Below are 19,806 nucleotides of genomic sequence, written 5' to 3'. Positions count from 1 at the left end.
TCCAGAAATCCTGGCAATACACCTTCTTTATGCATTTGGTATATATAAATGGACAGACCAAATTCCTTTGAGGGGTTACAGATCTCTTGAAGGAGATTTTGCAGTGTAGTGGGGATTGATGCAATCAGAACAGTCCCATCTACAAACAGGAACATATGGAGGACCACAACATCTACAGACCTATCAGAAGTTGAGGAAGTTTTTTCCAGCATGGTAAGTGGATCCCCATGGTAAATTTTTGGGAGGACAAGGACCAGAGTGACACAGGATCACAGGCATGGGTGGGTTGCAACTAGCATTAGATATAACTTCCAGACTGATGAGATCAAAGATCCATTTGAGTATTTAAACAAGTCACTTGAGTCCAGAGATCATAGACAGCATAACTGCAGGCCTTACATACAGCAGGTACTCAATAAACACTTACTGAATGCAGGATTAAAGGAATGATCAACCAATTGTGCCATATTTCAATGAATCTAATGCTATATATCTATGCTTGCTGGTGACCTCCATAATATCCAACTAATATAAACTTCATGCAAGATGAAGCGTATTTCATTATTATCACACAACATGCAGGATGAAGTATATTTTAGGCAATTACAAAGCAAATTCAAATTTTAAAATCCATCTAATGTATTCAAATATTGGAGCAATTTTTAAGAAAAAATCATTTGTTTAAGCTCCATACTGTTCTGCTCACCTATTCACAAAGAGTAGTAGCAGAGAACATTTAATGCCTTAAGCCATCCACTGCTTAAGATACATAGTAGAGACATATTTTTGTCCAATGAATTAGAAATGCTTTGACACCTGGATTCTACCTCCATTGTACGTCATGGCATCACCTCCCAGATGTCATGGTCTTCTTCAAGAATGAAGAACAAACCACAACCTCTGTGAGTAGAAAAAGGAACTGTCCCACTGGGAACCCAATGAGAACTGGCCAGTTGAGCAACACAGCTCTTTTTTTTCCTTCTTTCCTTTTCTTCCCTTTTCTTTTCTTCCCTGCTGATACTCTGCCCGAAGGAATGTAAATTTTGATGCTGAAGTATTTTTTTAAGGACCACACCTTAAGCCCAAATCACTCTGACTCTCATTGATTAGCCAACAATAGGTACCAAGTCAAGCCCCACTTGATCATTATTTGGGCCCTGACTGGTCAGAGAGGAATTGTTTCTATTTTGGTGGATGGGTCTTCCCCTCCCAGACTGACTTGGGTTTTTTTGACTAGATAAAGAGTCCATTCTCTGCCTCATTTCTTACCTAGCCTTAATCACTGAATAGATGCTGCCTCAGTCAAACTGAGACCTGTTAAAGGTCTCCCACTGTATCCTGGGCCATCTCCAGTCATCCTGATCTATATATTATCACAGGACACACATGGCTCTGGTTGGTGACTTTGCACAGCCCTCCCTCACTTAAATCCAATTCACTTGCATGTCGTGGCATCACTGTCCTGATATCATGATATTCTTTGAGAATGAAAGACAAACAACGATGACAGCAACAATCACATCCCTTCATCCCTGCCTTCTAAGTCTACCTGTGCAGCAGAGCTAGTAAGATGACTACATAGCTGATGTTGTCCTGTCTATCATCTTTCACCACATTGTCTATATACATCAGCAGTCACAGTGGATACAATTATACAACAGTCCATACTGATCATTAAGATGGGCAAAATTAATAGATTGCCATGTCATAGTATATTCATTTTACAATAAAGATGATTATTCATAGACAACATGGCATAAGTGGATGAAGCTCTAAACTTAGAAATTGGAAGCCTGGATTTGAATCTCTGAATCTCACCCCTGCTACATTCCAGCTGTGTGACACTGAGCAAGTCAGTGAGCCTATCAGAGCCTCAGTTTCATCTTCTACAAAATAGGATTAATAATACTTATGGTATATACCACACAAGGTTGTTATAAGGAAAGTGCTTTGAAATCCTTAGATTGCTACAGAAATGTGAGTTATTATTTGTATTGCCCCCTAGCCTATATTTTTGTGTGTTGCTAGTTGCAGTAAATCAAAATCATCTGTCAGTTTTTGCAGCCCAATTTTTGAAACTTTGCAGTGTAAAAGTGATATGTGCCTCTCTATCTGACAGTATTCTTTTATTTTTCTGCCTTTGCGTGCTGTCACTTAGGGAAGTTCTCTTGCTCTAGTAGATCACCAAGGGCCTTAGAAGACATAACTGCTCAGAAAACAACTTTATATACAAAGAGAGGGAATGAAAGCTGTTTTCTAGCTGCATGAAGGCAGCAATGGAGAATCAGAATGTTGAAAGTGATGTCAGGGCTTGGAAGAGAAGTCTGTTTTCTGTGATGTGCTGGTCAGTCTTGCTCATCAGAAAGCACAAACATCCTCCCTCTAATCATCATCATGGCTATTGCTGGCACATGGCAATGCATAGTGTAAATGATCAAAATATTTGCATTCTTGATAGCAATTTTTCCTACAATCCACTCAAATAATCATAGTGCCCCATTACCTCCTAAATGTTAGTATAAATTAGCAATCCATTATGCACAATAAGTTTGGTAAAGCATTTAAAGATAGAGATTGTGTTTAATTAAAATCAACTTCCATATGAAAGCCAAATGAACTAATGATTCCCAATGACCTTTTATTACCTGCAGTCCCTTGTCTGGGCTGGATGATTGACAGCTTGTTGTTTGGCTACCATGTTGTATTTCAGCTGACAAGACTTTTCATTTTAACTCAATTTCCCTGCCTATCACAAGCTGGTGGCAGGCCAGGCTCAAGTCACCCAGTTTTGCCTCAGCAGCTTGCTCTATTTCTCATTAGTACGCATTTATTCAGTGGAAATTGGAAGACAAATGCTTGAAGGCATGCGAACTAAGTATAGCAAATTAGGTTTAAAGACTGAATATTTATAAGTATATTGAAACAGGGTTTCTTTTTTAAAAAATTTAGAGTGAATTGAGAACTAAGCGCTAGCTTTGGTATAAAAGAAGTGAAGATAGAAGTAGGAGGATTCTAAGAATAACAATACTATGAGCTTTCTCTTTACATTTTGGAAATCTGTAAAAAAAGAAAAAAAAGAAAAAACCTCTCTGACAACACCTTATCAAAAAGCAACCTGGCTTCTCCATGACATGGAGCTTGTACAAGGAAGTTTAGCACCTCATGTGTAAGAAGGGGGGGAAAAATGAGGGTCATGTTCATTGGCTGCTTGGTTATCCCTTGGTATGCTTTAAATTGCCTTGTTTGTTCGGCACTAGCACAGAAACAGATGTTGCTTTACCATGCTGGATAATTTACTGTTCCTCATGGTGCCGAATAGAAGTCCTCTTGAGCTGCCCAGCTGGTCTGTCAGTAGCACTGGCTGGTGTCTGCCCAACTATGACAACCGCAAGTAGATGCAGCTTTTATTGGGCACTTGTCATTCTTTCAAGCTAGCATGTTCCCCCCATGTATATACAGGGGCTTTCTGGGAAAGGAACTGTGTGTGTGTGTGTGTGTGTGTGTGTGTGTGTGTGTGTGTGTGTGTGTGTGTGTTACATCCCAGACCCACATAAGCTCCACTCTCCTTTGTTGATCATAATGTGACTCATTACTTTTGTCATCTAATGATTATCAGCATGATTGCTCAGAGCGAGAGCCAAGCTCGCCTTCCACACATAACTGGTACTGGAAGGTAAGACCGATTTGTCATTTACAATCTGACCACTAAGCCACACTTGGTGCTCCATTATTGTGATTAACTTCTGCATAAGATATGCTTGACCAATTGTCATTTGTGATACCGCAGTGGACCCAGGCTGTCCTGCTTCCTGGGACAGAGTCAGCCAATAGGCTAGGACAGGTTGGTAAATGTGAACCTGCCATCTCACAGAGGGCACTCCAGGATTCTTTTGCTTTTCTTCATCCTCCACCCTCCTTACTGGACTTGTTGGGGGAACATATGTCAGCTACCATTTCCCAACAACAGGCTAAAATGGTCTTATCATCTTACAAGGTTTTCCAAGAAAGTTGACAGCATTTGATTGGGGCTGAGCATTGCCTTTGGTACCTTGGAAAGTTGGGTTGCCAGTGCTGCCAGTTGAAATCTATTGTATCAGGTGCCTTGTGGCTATATGCAGTTGATATGCCATATTCTGGAACCAAAGTTGATTGGGGTATGTGTGTGTGTGTGTGTGTGTGTGTGTGTGTGTGTGTGTGTGTGTGTGTGTGTGTGTGCTTTCCTGGCTTCCTCATCAACAAGCAGATTTGACTCTGCCTGATTATAGTAACAAAGGCAGTCTAAAAGAATATGCACAACCTCATTGTACGTCACATCGAATCACTACCCTGGCCACACAGGGCTGACCGCAGCCTCATTTCTTTAGACAAATGCACACTTAAGGAAAAATCTCCTGTGAAAAAACATTCAAGCCTCCTACCCCCCTTTTTTGTTATGCAAGCTGGGCACAGATTTAATTTTTAGTGAAACCAACTTTGTTATCTTTTATGCACACACAACTCTGCTGTGAAGTGCCCATCTTTAATAATGTAACCTGTGGGTACTGTGGGCTACAAAGCCTTGCTAACTGGTCACAAAGAGAGAATTTGTGTTTGTATGGCTGCATATGGTTTTTTTTTTCAAACTATAGACGCAGATACTTATCATTTTGTGAGAAATAAACTATTTGGAACTGATTTTACATTGATGAATAAAAAGAATCAGGTTTTATATTCTAGCCCCTATCCCATACATGCTGGAGGAAAAATAGTCAGTTTTGATTATGAAGAGAAAGATGCAGACCTAGACAGGAGCTACATCCTGATATGCATGCTATCAGAATGATTTATGCAAATTATGCATATTATTCCCAAAGGAATTCCTCCTCAAACTGCCAGGATAAATTGCCGGAAATTAGCCATAAAATCTGTCGTGCTAGGAGCAAAAGGTGAAGGCCACTGGGAAAGCAAGGACGTTCAGCTTCTGGAGTCTTCCAGGACATGATAGAGCCTTACTATTTTACCGAGGTCCTGAGAAGGATGTGATTTCTCCTAAAGTATTTTCCCAACAAATACTGAATCACACTTCATTTACCACTACATAAGGAAATTTATGCTATTAAAGGCCTCAATGCTTATTTAACAACTAATCTAGCTTTGAAAATAGTACTTTTCAGAGGAGGAAGAACCTTTCACTAGGATGCATTGCTTCCCCTGGAAGCTTGAGTGACTACTGTTCCAAATGAAGGATTGCTTAGAGCTTGTAACATTCTTTCCAACTAACTAGCAAGGTCAGGTCTACTACTCCCCTTTACACTGAAGTGTATCATGACATCTAAAGGTTCTCTTTTGCTTTCTTGACTTCCCATTCCTCACTGGTTGCTTCTATGAGTTACTTCCCTTTTGGTCCCTAGTAGATGTGTTCAAGAAAACATTTTTTTCTCCAACTGAACCTTTAGGCAGACAGTATATGGATAACTAGGTGGGCCTTCTAAGAAACATCTATATTTTAATAACTAATTGTTGACTTTTTCTTACTACAGAAAGTATTATTAATGAGACCTTACGAATGGCCTCAATTTCTTGCAACATACGTGCTAATGAAGAGGACATCACCCTAATTGTAGGAAATGAAGAAGTCAATCTACGAAAAGGAGATACCACCGTTATTTACCCACCATTCCTGCATTATGACCCAGAAATCTTTGAGCAGCCTGAGGTAAATATTCAGCTTTTACACTCCTAGTTCACTGCCTTTCATGGGAATTTTGTTTATATCCTGTTGTTCCTCCCAACAAACAAAAAAGTCTTCCCGCTTTATATTGTGTTTTCTAGTATCCAAAGGTCATAGGATCATATTTTTAGAGCTGGAAGAGACCTAAGAGATCATCTAGTCTAATCCCTTCTTTTTCCAGATGAACATTTAAGACCCCGAGAAGTGAAGATATTTGGGAAAGGACACACAAATTGTACAGCTATGATTTGAACCCTTATCCTGTGATCCAAATCTACCCTCTTTTCACTATACCATATTGACCATGAAATATAGTGCTAAAGCTATTGATCTTTCCAAAAACAATGACCATTATATTTTGATTTCCATAAATGTGATAAATATAGGCTTTGATTGGCAGGAAATCATTGGATACAAGTGTAAGAATCAGAGGAAGCATTATACATAGTTAGAAAATTATAAAACAGGGATTTTTAAAATATTTGAGGCAGTTAGGATTAAGTGACATGCCCAGGGTCCCACAGCTAGTAAATATCTAAGGCTAGATTTGAACTCAGGAGAATAGAGATTTATTATCGAATAATGTGAACTTTGTAGGTCAGGGTCTTTAAAGCAGGATTGACTCTTCCAAACTCTAAAATTAGCATGGTTTTCTTTGCATCAAAAGCTTTTTGTTTTGTTTTGTTTTTCTTCTCATTATAGGGATTTACCCCTTGTTGATCAGTTATTATGGTGTTGTGAACTTATGTTTGTAAAACTGTTGCTTTGGCTCTAAAGCTCTGGGTATAATTGTATCATCTCCTTGTATTTTTTTTCTGAAGCTAGAGTTAATGAATATCAAAGACTGGAAATTAATCCACCCTGGCTCATCCTTTAATACAACCTCTGAAGTTCATCACCTGCATGCAGATTGAACATGGTCCTACTTTTCTCTAGCTTTGAGGGAAGGGATGTTGTAACAGCGGTCTCTTTAGTGAAATGCAATTTCTGAAAGGTAGATTTCTATGTCCTTTTATACAGTTCATGGCAGTATCATTTTCAGATATGCCATCTAAAAAGTTAGATATATGTGGATCTGATTGGATTAAAATATAGTCTAAATTTATAAAGTTAGTGATGGTGTGAATCACAAAAAAGGATAATTTATATTTGTGAAAGCATTTTGGAAAAATCTCCAAAGTGTTCTACTTGTAACTAGTAGAGCACTCTGACCGGTGATGATGATGATGATGATGACCATCTCATTTTATGGAAAACACCTATGAGTTCCATAAAAAAATAGGCTCTGGAGATTTATTTTGAATATTCTATCATTTGTTTCTTGTGTGACACTGAGCAAATCACAACCTTTCTGAACCTTATTTTCCTCATTTATAGAATGAAATAATAATATGCTACTTTTTAAAAAGGGGTTTTGTGAGCAAATACTTCATAAAATTATGCATTTGTAAGTTATGATTATTGCTGTTATATACCCTGCTTGAGGGAGGTCTTTGTGGGTGGGCGCTATAATACCCAGCTAACATATACTTCAACTCGTTGCAAGTGAGTCAGAGACGTCAATGTTTCAAGCTGAAAAATGGTCACTTGCTAGCAACATTTGCTCTCATAGCCAGAGCTGCTTCATTTTAAACAATGAATGAATGCAACTCTCTTTAGGCCTGGTAGACTCACATGTCCAAGAATTGAACTCAAAGGTCCATCAAACCCCTACCCCTAAAAATCCAGTGTGCTATCCTTTGTTGATGTTTAGTTGGTTTTCAGTCATGTTTGACTCTTCAGGACCTCACTTAGGGTTTTCTTGGCAGAGATACTAGAGTGGTTTTCTGTTTCCTTATCCAGCTCATTTTACAGATGAGGAAACTGAGGTAAACAGATTTAAGTGACTTGCCCAGAGTCATACAGCTAGCAAGTTTCTGAGGCCAGATTTGAAACCAAGAAATTGAGTCATCTTGACTCCAGTCCCAACACTGTCCACTGTGCCACTTAGCTGCTCCTATCCTACCAGGTTTTTAACTAATTTATCGATTGTATTACTACTAAAATTATATTTTTAATCTATATCACTAATGTTCTTGGCACATAGTAAGTGCTTTTCAGATGCCCTTCATTCAGTCATTTAATGTGCTCTCACTGCTTAGGAAGAAGAAAATGGTATGATTTAGGAATAAGCTTAACAAAATCTATAACCCTCTATAACAAATCTACACCATCAGAGATTCAAAAATCTTAGCGTCTTAAAAACACACCCAAGGTGTCTCTTTACTGCATTTATTAGCTATTCAACCCTAATTAAGTCACTTAATCTCCTTTGTATCTCAGTTTCTTCATCTATAAAATGGGAAATAATAACTCATATGTTATCTACCTCATAGAAAGTATTTTGTAACCCTTAAAGTAATCTGTAAGCTAATATATAGAGCTAATATGTTAATTCAGCCTTAAGATTTTATCATAGACTTTTAGAAAAACAGTATCATGAGGTTTTACTATAGTGCTTTCACTGGTCCCCCAGCTTATTTCCTTACCTCTCACAGTTGTTAAGATTTTTATGACAAAAGTGAACACGATTAATAGGGGAAAATGTCTCTTTATCTGTCGGCATCCTACCTGGTCCTATCATAATACAGCAGTTCGGGGTTGGAGAGCACCACGATATCCTGGAATGCAGCCAGTTAGGTCATGCCAGGGAGCTAGGGGTGCACCACATGGCACTGGTGAACTCTCTAAATGCTCTCAAGCAACCCAGACGCTCTGCTTTGCTAAAAAGTGATCTCTGGGGCCAAAACAAATCAAAACCCTTGGGAAAGCTCCCAGTGCCTACCAACAGCCCTTATGTTCCTCTGATCTAGGGATCTTCTCAAATACTGAGTAGATCTCTTCAGCCAGCTCAATATTGGTTGTGGTCACTGCAGACAAAGACTTTGAGCACTTCACGTTCAGACAGCATTAGACTGGATACACCCAAAGACCTTTAAAGTCCCAGAAATTTTTGACCTCATTTCACCAGATCCACTGTATCAAAACTTTTGAGTTGGTCAGATAATAGCTGTCATATCCTTTTCTGCTGTTCTTAGAGACCCCAGCAAATAATACTGAGTGGATTAGGGTAAGTAGATGTTCAAGCTCAAGTTTCTCTTCTAAGAAACTTCCAAGGATATTGGGTGTAAAGAAAATGTATGTATCATTTTAGACACTTCAATCACGTGTCCATATTATGACCTCTTTGTTTATTATATTTTGAATGTTGTATGTTGCCTTTTAAAATGGGAAGGACTTTAAGTTATTCATGAGCACTGTATATTCAGCAGTATGGAACTCATAGTTTTTAAATAAGATTAATATTATCTGGTTATAATGCCTGTTAATAAAATAATTTGCAGTTCTGTAAAATTGCTGCTAAACAATTATTGAATCCCAATCCACATCAAACAAATCTATCAAAAAAAACTGATGAGTAAGTTTTAGGTTTCACATAAGCCATTTATGAATGAAATATCAACATTTCCCCCCTTAGTTTTTGCATCCTAAATTTTGAATACTCCAGGAAATTCCACATAATGCAGTATAGACTAAACCATAGCTCTTTTTTAAAAAGCTGTTTCCATGATCACCTTATGAATTTTGACATATATCTATGTAGATTATGTGTATATCCAAATGTAAAAGCAAGTACAGTGTCATTAATGCTAAAATATTCATCTTACTCGGCTCCCCCAAGTATATTCTGGACCAGCATACTTGAAAATTGTATGTTTTTCTGGTTTTACCTTTCTGTAATAATGGAGTGAGCAGGTGAGCAGGAAAACCAGGGGAGGGACATGGCTGAGGGAGAATAAAATGAAAAGAACACAATGTCAGGGCTCATAAGAAGCCACAGAGATGAGGAAAGATTTCTACATCATGGATGGTGTGCTTACTCATTTGGCTGAAAGCACCCTCTCTTAGACAAGCAGAGCAAAAATTTGTGATTTTCTGTGGATTTATCATGATGCCATCAGACCCGATGTTCACACATTTATATTTATTACGTTATACTGTAGATACAGGGTGGTATAGTGGATAGAAGGATGGAGTTGGAATCAGGAAGACCTGAATCCAAATCTTGCCCCTGAGACCTGTTAGCTTTGAGACCTTCATCAAGTCACATAATTTCTAGATTTTATCTACTAAATTAATGATTCCTATGATTTTCTCTGGTAATAGGAGATTCCCATGCTGATGAAATTATATATCCTTTGTGTAGCCATGTGTATTGATATGCCTCGTATAGCAATACTTTGATTAATAAATGTTCTTGGAAAAACAAGAATTATTTTTGAATTCAAGCTGAAATTAACAGAATTAACAGAATTGCCCTGAATATAGCTGGGGTTAGAAAACATTCTACCTGCTTAGTGATAGACCTAAAGGAGTCAAGGTCTCCCAGTGCATCCTGGGTCATCTCCAGTCATCCTGATGAATATCTGGTCACCAGATTCAGATGGCTCAGGAGGAGAAGTGAGGCTGGTGACCTGCACAGCCCTCCCTCACTCAAAACAAAGTCAAGTGCAAGTCATGTCATCATTTCTCTGATGGCATGGTCTTCTTTGGCAACAAAAGATGAACACAAGGTCTGTGGCAGTAGTGATGAAGAACATTATAGCAGTTCCTCAAATATAATTTTTGGAGAAGGCCAACATCTAAGCCACTTCTTAGAGAAAAACTGTATTCCTACATCTTGTCACTTGGGAGAAGTTACAGATGTCTTGTGTGTGTGTGTGTGTTTATGTCGGGGGAGGAGGGTGCTGGGTCTATGAATGAATGAATAATTAATTTAAAACATTATAATAATATTAAGTAGCATTTATGTAGCACTTTAATTTTTGTAAAGTACTTTGTGAATATTATTTCACTTTGTCCGCACAACAGTCTTGGGAGGTGAATACTATAATTTCCCCCATTTTATGGATTATTACACTGAGGCAGACAGATCTGTGATTCTAACGCCACACAGTAAATAAATACCTGAGAGTGGATTTGGGTTAAAGTCCTCCTGACTCCAGGTTTAGTACTCTGTGCTTACTCTGTGCTTTATTATGTGCCAGATATTGTTCAAGCACTGGAGATTCAAATACAAGTGTAGCGTAAGCTCTGGGTTTATTCCTATAATCTCTTTTGTATTGACAGGCTGAATCCCTGGAGAATGACTGACTACATCTCCCCCTCAGTGTTTTAAGGGTGGCACCAAGGGTTTGTGGGTATCTTTCTAATGCTCAATTTCCCACCATGGTGCTTCCCCCATTGATTAGCAATTAATATCAGTTTGACTATGAACTTAATTACTTTTTAGAAATGTATATTTTCTAAAATGACATAATACTACCAAACATGCCCCCAAACCAGGAACACATTCTCCCATAACTGCATAAAGAATAAAGAAAAAAGTGGGCTCAGGCTTAGAGCACATATGGCAAAAGAAGAGTACCATAGCTTCTGGAAGAACTTCTGAGGGAAACCCTGTCCTCTTTTATTTTATGGAGGAAAGGTCCTCATGAAATTCTCCATAAGCATAGGGTGGCTTTCAGCAAGGCTCTGTGTAGAGTTTTACAGCCTTTCCTCAATATGGCTAGTTTGTCCTCAGCTTCCAATGAAGACCCTTCCAGGAACCATTAAAATCCCAGGGAATGTTTCAAGGACTGATGAGAAGTCCAAATCCTTAGACCCTCCAAAGTTCCAGTGGTCATTTTTTTATCTGGGAATACTAAGGCTCTCTCTTCCCCCACCAAGTGATTTCCTCTCAGACTTGGTTGAAATTGCTTTTCCCTGGACCCCCTTCTCCCGGATAATAACTCTGTTCCACACTGACAGTTTTTAGAAGACCTACATGGCATGACAAGGCATATTAATTCAATACCTTTTACAAGTTGATTGGACAGATATGTGGTGCAGTGCTTAGAGCACAGGGCCTAAAGTCAGGAAGACTGATCTTCATGAATTCAAATCTGCCCTCAGACACTAGCTGTGTGACCCTGGGAAGGTCACTTAACCCTGTTTGCCTCAATTTCCTCATCTGTCAAGTGAGCTGGAAAAGGAAATGGCAAACCACTCTAATATTTTTTCCAAGAAAACCCCAAATGCTATCATGGAGGGTCAACCTGAAACATTTTAACAGCAATAATATTAATTGATTGATATAGTCAATAGAGAGGTTCTCACTTGGTAAAAATATTAGTTATAGTATCTTGTTAGTTACTTTTAAGCCAGATAGGGTGATTAATTGACTCAACTGCAACCTTTCCACTGTTGCCCATGTTTAATATCTGCTGCCTCTGTACATCTTTTGGAGTATGTTTTGCAAAGTTCATATTCCTAAATTTTCAATAACTTTCTAGTGACTTAGGGAGTTTCTGCATTGTCATTTTTTAAATTTCTTCCTCAATATGTAGCTCTAAAGAGTCCCAGGAAAAGCCTTATGTAACAGTTCATAATCAGCTCTGGCTATTAACATTCTGTCATACTTCCCAACACGTGATGATAAATTTTAGTCAGATATCACTTACAATGTTCTAGTAAGTTACTGTCTGCCTTGATACTTTTGAAAGACCTTCCTCGTTCCATACCACAAAGAAAAGGAGAAAAATTTAAAAAAAAAGAAAAAAGAAAAAAATCAAGTCTCCCTTCTCAGAAAGAAAACTTAAATGCTTACAGAGTTTTTGAACAAGTGCAGTAACCTCAGACCCTTAGCATCAGGGTTTGGGATTCTATTCCTCCTCTCCCAAGAGGGATGAGAAGAACTCTGTATTCTTCACTCACCTAAGTACAAAGTGCTACAACAACCTGTTGCTGAATCAAGGGGGGACCCTAATTCTTACCCTCTCCTTTTCTCTATAAGGAGCCCTGCTACTCTTGACCCACATAAAAAAGCCAGGTTTAATACTGAACTAACATAAAAGAAAAAGAAAAACAAGCATCCTAACTCAAAAGGAAAACCTAATCCTACAGAGATTACAGAGAATATGGTTCCTATGGGCTCTACTCATAGCAATAGAGTTGGTCAATTGCAAGTCACCCTCAACCCGTAATTAACTGGCAAGTCAGGTTCCCAGATCAAGGTTTTTTCTCTCCTCAGGGCTCTAGGGGTAACCCAGAGGTAGCTGCGGGATTGTTTCTCTAGTACTGTCACTCAAGAGCCCCAATCTGCTATGTTACCTCAATACCATTTCTCCAAGTAATATTACCCTAATATGTAATTAATTGGCTAATTGATTTCTCCTCCATATCAGTTAACCAATTAACATCTTACAAAGGGATTTTTACTGAGAAGATATAACAAGAAATTAAAAAAACAAAACCTCCCCCAAATCCAGGGCAAACATGCCATTCTTAAACATTTATTTGTCTGTAGTGTAGTAGGTTCAAAATTAAAGTGATTACTACAAAACATTTCCCATAATACACTTTTTTGGATTAGTTGCCCTATTGCTTATAAGACACAATGTTTTGACTGCTGGGTTGATTTCCTTTGAAGATAGGTCAGGTAGGTCACCAGTTTAAAACTTTGTCATCCTCAGCATTTTGACCAGGTACATTTTGACCACATTGTCTGTATCTCTAATCTGCAACAGTTTCCTGGAATCCTCAGAAGAAATAAGCATTTTCTTTTTACTTCCTTCCCTAGTGGCATACAGGAAAAGGTCTACAAATAGCCAACTTTGCTCAGATCTTATATAGTCCCACATGTACAGGAAATTTAAAATGCCCCCCTCCCTCAAATACAGTTATACAGATTCAGCAAAGAAAATTTTATAGAATTTTTCTGGTTATTAGTTGCTTAGTATTTAACTGAGACCGCCTTTATGCTCAAAATGACCTTCTCTGACTCACAGACAATAAATAAAAAATGTTAAAGGCAAAGAAAATCCAGCTTCCTATCTTTAAAAAAAAAAAGGGATAGCTAGGGAATTTTCTAGAACATGTGGGATTAGGTCAACTGGAAATTACACCCTCACCCTCATTTGAGCAACCAGACTGTTCTGGCTTAGTACTTGTGTAACTGTACTCGTTAAGGTACAAAGTACTCTAAAATGCTATCACTAGGGCCAGGAGAAACTGAGGCACTCACTCTCTGCCTCTTTCACTAAGGGGCCTGTTCTCAGCTCATGACCCACAGTCACAGATTCAATGTAGTAAAATTCCTCTGAGTCCTTGCAACATTTTCTCCAAGAATCCCTGAACCACATATGGAATCCAAGTGGAGTTCTGTGAAAACAAACAGAAAAACAAAAACATTTCCCAGCGTCCCTTCCTACCGCAAGCTCACCATGGTCCTGCCATTGGAAGAACAATGTAAATGGTATTCTGAATTCACCCAACAGTAAGATAAGCAGGTTCAGAGTAAGTGGAAAGAAAACAGGATCAGATAAGCCCCAAATAAGAGTGTGGCTCTCACAAAGTGATTAAGCATTTGGAGTTGGTTACTTGGGGTTTCTAGAGCATCAGGCAAATTTTATCCTATGAACTTATGATCCATAATTATTTATTCCAAAGCAAGGCAGTCTAGGACTACTTAGAAGCAAAAGGAAAAAAAAAAAGAATTCATTATTTAGGCACCAGAATTTTAGGGACCCATACTTCTCATATTAGCTGTAATACTCAAGCTATCAATCGATATTTAAGTGCTTACTATGGGCTAGGCCTTGTGCTAAGCACTGGAGACACAAAAAGAGAGAAAACATTGAAAACAAAACAGAAAACCGGCCCTCAAGGAGCTTACAATCTAATGGGGCAGACAACATGCAAACACATATATAGAAAGAAAACTTTATACAGGATCAATAGGAAATAATTAACAGAGGGAAGGCATTAGAATTAAGAAGGGTTGGTGAAGGCTGCTGGTAAAAGAAGGAATTTTTTATCATTTAAAGTCATTTCAGACTCTTCATGACTCCATTTGGGGTTTTTTTCACAAAGATACTGAAGTGGTTTGCCATTTCCTTTTACAGCTCATTTTACAGATAAGGAAACCGAGGCAAACAGGGTTAAGAGTTTTTTCCAGGGTCGCACAGCTAGTAAGTGTCCAAGGCCAGATTTGAACTTAGGAAGATGAGTCTTCCTGACTTTATGCCAGACACTCTATTCACTGTACCACCTAGCTGCCCTTAGCTGGGGCTCAGAGGGAAGTCAGGGAGGTCAGTGGGTAGAATACAAGAGGAAGAGTATTCTAGACATGTCCAGGGTAGCAGCCAGAGAAAATGCCCAGAGTCAAGATATGGAGTAACTTGTTCATGGAATAACGAGGAGACTAGTGTTATTGGATCATACCGTATGCAATAAATATGACAAATATCAACCCATGAACATTCCAGTGTGAAAAACTTGTCACAAAGAATTGGTCTGACCTGTAGGAAAAATATCAGAAGACTGGCTGGGCAAATACAGCCTTAAAAAAATAGAGAAGAAATGCCAGTTTTTTGTTTTTTTTCCTCTAGTGCTTCCCCCAAGACTGTGGAAATTGATAAAGAGAGATTCTCCTGGGTGGAGAATCTTTCCATTAGGCTCTTACAGATACAGAGAGCTCCATATTTATCTCCAGTGATCTCCTTCTTGAAAAGCAGGTTCTGGAATTACTCTCCCTTTTAGGTACAGATAGAGAGCATACAGCTGGTACTGGAAGTCCATTTCTCCCTTTCATAGAGTCTTCATAAAGTTGCCCTTAGGCATGGTGTGGCTTTCACCCTGATAATCCTTTAATGTAAACTTTAGATTTTAGTAAAGGCCAGATCTTGAAGAGTTAAAAGAGATGTAATAGTCTCTTTTGTTTTCTTAAGTAAACTCAGACATTTGCCTTTTGGTTTGTCGGCAAGCAAATGGGACTTCTTTACCAGACCCTTCCCCTGGCATCTTAGTGATAAGGAAAAACACAGATGTCCTGGGTTGTAATTTCAACTTTGTCAACTCTATTAAGATATCCTTTCTTGTGTCCGAACATCAAGGGCCTGTTTATGACAGGATGTCTGTCACCAGAGTAATGGGATTTTCTTCTTATAATATGTAAAGGAGACATATGATACAAAAAGGAAATTTACACAGCTTGGGATTATAAAACCAATTGACACTACTTTGTTAATTGTCTTACTAAATTTACAATTTGTTCAACTAAGAGAGTTCCTTTTTCACGGTAAAATGTATGTAAGTCAGAAGATTTCTGTACCTGTCAGTCAGATAATTTTCTGAGTCCATAATGCATTACGTTGCTGTTTTTTTTAAAGGGAATTAATTAAATAATAACATGCCTTTAGCCTAATGTCTTTTCTTTAACTGAGTTTTCAGGTTCACAACTCATGATCCCTGCAGAAGCATGATTGTGCCTTTCCCACAGCCCCTTGGTGCCACCCCTCAGATCCTGATGCAGACACTGCCTTTAACCATCACTATCCTGGGGATGCTTCTAGGATGCCAGTGAGAAATCCAAGTCCTCTGGCTTCTGAAATTCACAAATTTTTCTTTTGGTCAATGAAGGTGGAGGGTGTGAAAGAGACAGAAGACTAGATCCTCCACTTCTCCCTACCACAGCACCAACCTCCTCCTTCCCCACCTGCCTAAGCCATTCCCTCCCAGGGGCTTGGCTTGCCACTCTAATACTAATGCCGCTGTAATATGATGTAATACTAATGAATGGGCTTTTTAGTTATATATCAGTATCAATTGATATGTGTATATATATGTGTGTGTGTATATATGTATATATTTAATTTACAGATTTTTTTAATATGTACAGTTTATGCCTTTGAGTTAGTGATTCATTCTATAGGGATATTCTATTTTATGAAGGTATCAGGAAAGGGTAGCTTGTTAATTAATCAATTATTAATTAATTAACCAGTAAGTGTCCACCTTTAAATAAGAAAGCAAGCTTATCTCTCCCCGGAAGGAGTTTAAATTCTAATAGAATTGTGTTTAGGGAGGAAGGTTTTAAATGAGGAAATTAGAAGGAATGGTGATTAGAGCCATGGGCAAATGCCTTGTCATTTCCATCTTAAATTGTTGATTAAATTGCTGTTCATAAAGCTAGAGTTAGAATTGGGGGCTTTGGGGTGAGGGAGGTTGGAAAAGTGTCCCATCCTAAAAGAGAAAGGAGTTTCTCCCTGAAGGATTGAAAGGACCCAGAAACTTTTGTGCCTCTTAGGTAGAAGAAGGGTAATAAGAGAGGGAATGCCTCACCTGGAATACTTGGTACCTTATTTTAAAATCTGACCATGAAGTTTTTGGCTAAAGGAAAACATCACTGAAATATTTCCCTTCTATTAATGAATACTTCACTAATCTTGACTGTCAAAGAGCTACCATGAGCCATGTACTGGGTGCTTGTAGAACCTTGAAAATCTTCTCTAAAAGGAGGGGATGCATACTTATTTCTTATTTTATATTGCAAGAGCTAATCAGAAGTCAGAGGATGCTGAGCTTTGCACCCTGGCTGTCCCATGAACTATTTGTATGACGTTGGGCAAGTCATTTCCCCTATCTAGGTCTGTTTTCCTCATCTGAAAATTGAGAGAATTCAGCTAGCTGATCTCCAAGACCTTTCTGATCATAAAAAACAATGTTCTCCTACTTTTAGCTCTATCAGAAGGCAATTTGTAAGAGTGAATGTTTGTTCTTAGTTCTAATTGATAAGATCAGTTCAGATCCATCTCTTTTATGCCCTAGCACCATACAGTACTAAATCCACCAGTATTACAAAGTACTTGAAATCTAAGTTGGGACTTCAGCAGGGGAAATGGATCACAAAAATTTCATTGTCCAGTAAAATGTAAGCAGCTTGAGGGAAGGGACCATTTTGGTTTTTATCTTTATGCCTCTGAGTGACTTGCAAATATTAAATGCTTAACAAGCTTGAATTTAACATTCATCATTATTATTACTATTACATCATCTGAAGCAAAGTTTTAAAAATTTGTGAGTTGGGATAGTCAATCGTTTTGTTTTTGCAAATGAAAGCAAGTATTTTAATAAGATACTGTGATTGCCCTCAGAAGTTTCTGGCTCTCCCTGGTCTATCATGGCTTTAGAAACAAAAACACACTCACAAAGTTTCACCAATTAACTGTTTTAGTCTGATTAGGTACTGATTTAATTTTTAAAAAAATACATGCACTACAAACTAAAATCAGAATTACTTTTCATTGCTCTTTTCTCTTTTCTTTGACCAGTTCTATTTGGGCACTTCATTTTAGAGGAAATGTGGTGAAGTTTGAGCTCTAAGAACCTGGGGTTCAAATCCTGACTTGCTGTCTGTGACTTGGTCAAGTCATTTAACTTCTCTGGGTCCCAGTTTCCATAATTGTAAATTGAAGAGATTGGAGTAGATAACCTTCCAACTTCCACTGAACTGAAATTTATGATCCTATAATTGTGAGACAATGAAGTCTCCAAAAGTTGGCATAGGGTGGGAAGGACTTCAACTTTTAAGATTTGGAAATGGTTTTGAGGTTTCACTATCACAGAGTCACAGGATTGTATGTACATATGCTGTTGGTGGTCAGTTTTTTTTCAGTTGCGTCCAACTCTTTTTGACCCCATTTGAGGTTTTCTTGGTGAAGATATTGAAGTGGTTTGCCATTTCCTTCTTCAGCTCATTTTACAGATGCATGTATGCAGTATGTGTGTGTATTTGCTTTATGGAGATTCTGAGAAAACACAGTGATGGTGTACCTTACTTTTGAATAAATTTTTACAAGATCAGATCGTGGACTCCTTCAACTAGATGCTGGTTTGCAAAAATGGTTCCTCTGATCAGATAATTAACATATTCAGGCAAGAAAGTATCGTGAATCCACTTTTTCAATGGTTTTAGAAATAAGGTACCTATAGTAGTGGTTTTTTGTTTGTTTGTTTTGTTTTTTTACCAAAAGTTGCGCTGGTGTCTCTCTGACTTGCTTCTTTGCATTGACTCTGTGTAGTTCATGAAAAAGTTGTGCAGGGGGTGGAGCCAAGATGGCGAAGTAGAAAGATGCACATACACACAGCTCCGAGCCCACAAACCACAGAGCGGCTAGAGGGGACCAAGCCTGGGCGAATTCTGCACCCAGAGACCATGGAATATTGGAGCGAGGGAGATTTCTGCTCCGGAGAGACCTGCAAACCTCTCGCGGGGGAACCTTTGCGCCGTGGACTGGGCGCCGGGACGGGGAGCGGAGTGCGGCCCTGCCACGGCCACGACACCGAGGGGAAGAGATCCAAGAGGGCTACGGGGACGGGATCTCCAGCGGCCACGCGGGTCCCCCCACCCACAAAGGGATCTGCAAACCTCTCGCGGGGGGTCCTTCGCGCTGTGGACTGGGCGCCGGGACGGGGAGCAGAGTGCAGTCCCGCTGCGGCCACGACACCGAGGGGAAGAGATCCAAGAGGGCTACGGGGACGGGATCTCCAGCGGCCACGCGGGTCCCCCCACCCACAGAGGGACCTGCAAACCTCTAGCAAAAGGTCCCTCGCGCTGCAGACGCGGTGCCCAGCCCGGGCCTGAGGCGGTGGCGGCGGCCGCCGGCTCCGAGAGACACGGATCTGGGAGGGCTCCAGAGACGGATCTTCAGCGGCGGCACAAGCCCCCCCACCAACAGGTGACTGACGGGGTAGGTGAGAGAGTCTCTTTGGCGGGTTGAGAGGGGAGTGGGGTGCTCCCATGGCTCGGGCCCCCCCCCAGGAGATGGAAGCTGAGAGGCGGCTGCAGACAGGGGCTCCCCAAATGGGCGGGAGCCTGGATCCATTGTGGAAGGTCTATGCATAAACCCCCTGAGGGAACTGAGCCAGAGAGGCGGCCCTGCCCATGACCTCAGCACCTGAACTTAATTCTCACACTGAATAGCAGCCCTGCCCCCGCCAAAATCTCTAAGGCGGGAAGCAGCATTTGAATCTCAGTCCCCAAACACTGGCTGGGAGGACCAGGAGGCGAGGTGGGTGTGAGGAGAACATTCAGAGGTCAGGCCACTGGTTGGAAAAAATGCCAAGAAAAGGGAAAAGAAATAAAACTATTGAAGGGTATTTTAGTGGAGAAAAGACACTTCCTCCCTTCCTTTCTGATGGGGAGGAACAATGCTTGCCATCAGGCAAAGACACAG

General features: G+C 39.6%; 1 protein-coding gene across 3 annotated transcripts in view; it reads left to right on the top strand.

The window, feature by feature from the left end:
- Window positions 1-19,806, top strand: part of CYP7B1 (cytochrome P450 family 7 subfamily B member 1) — a 303,286-nt gene that overhangs the window by 276,479 nt on the left and 7,001 nt on the right. For all 3 annotated transcript variants that reach the window (XM_072604685.1, XM_072604686.1, XM_072604687.1), the window contains one exon: window positions 5,520-5,695. In XM_072604685.1, the coding sequence (XP_072460786.1) occupies window positions 5,520-5,695 (176 nt within the window). The remainder of the gene's footprint in view (window positions 1-5,519; window positions 5,696-19,806) is intronic.

Source organism: Notamacropus eugenii, chromosome 4, assembly GCF_028372415.1.
Source record: "Notamacropus eugenii isolate mMacEug1 chromosome 4, mMacEug1.pri_v2, whole genome shotgun sequence".
In the NCBI taxonomy this organism is placed as follows: Eukaryota; Metazoa; Chordata; class Mammalia; order Diprotodontia; family Macropodidae; genus Notamacropus; species Notamacropus eugenii.
Note: the sequence above shows the minus strand (reverse complement) of the source record. Positions and strands in the feature narration are given on the sequence as shown.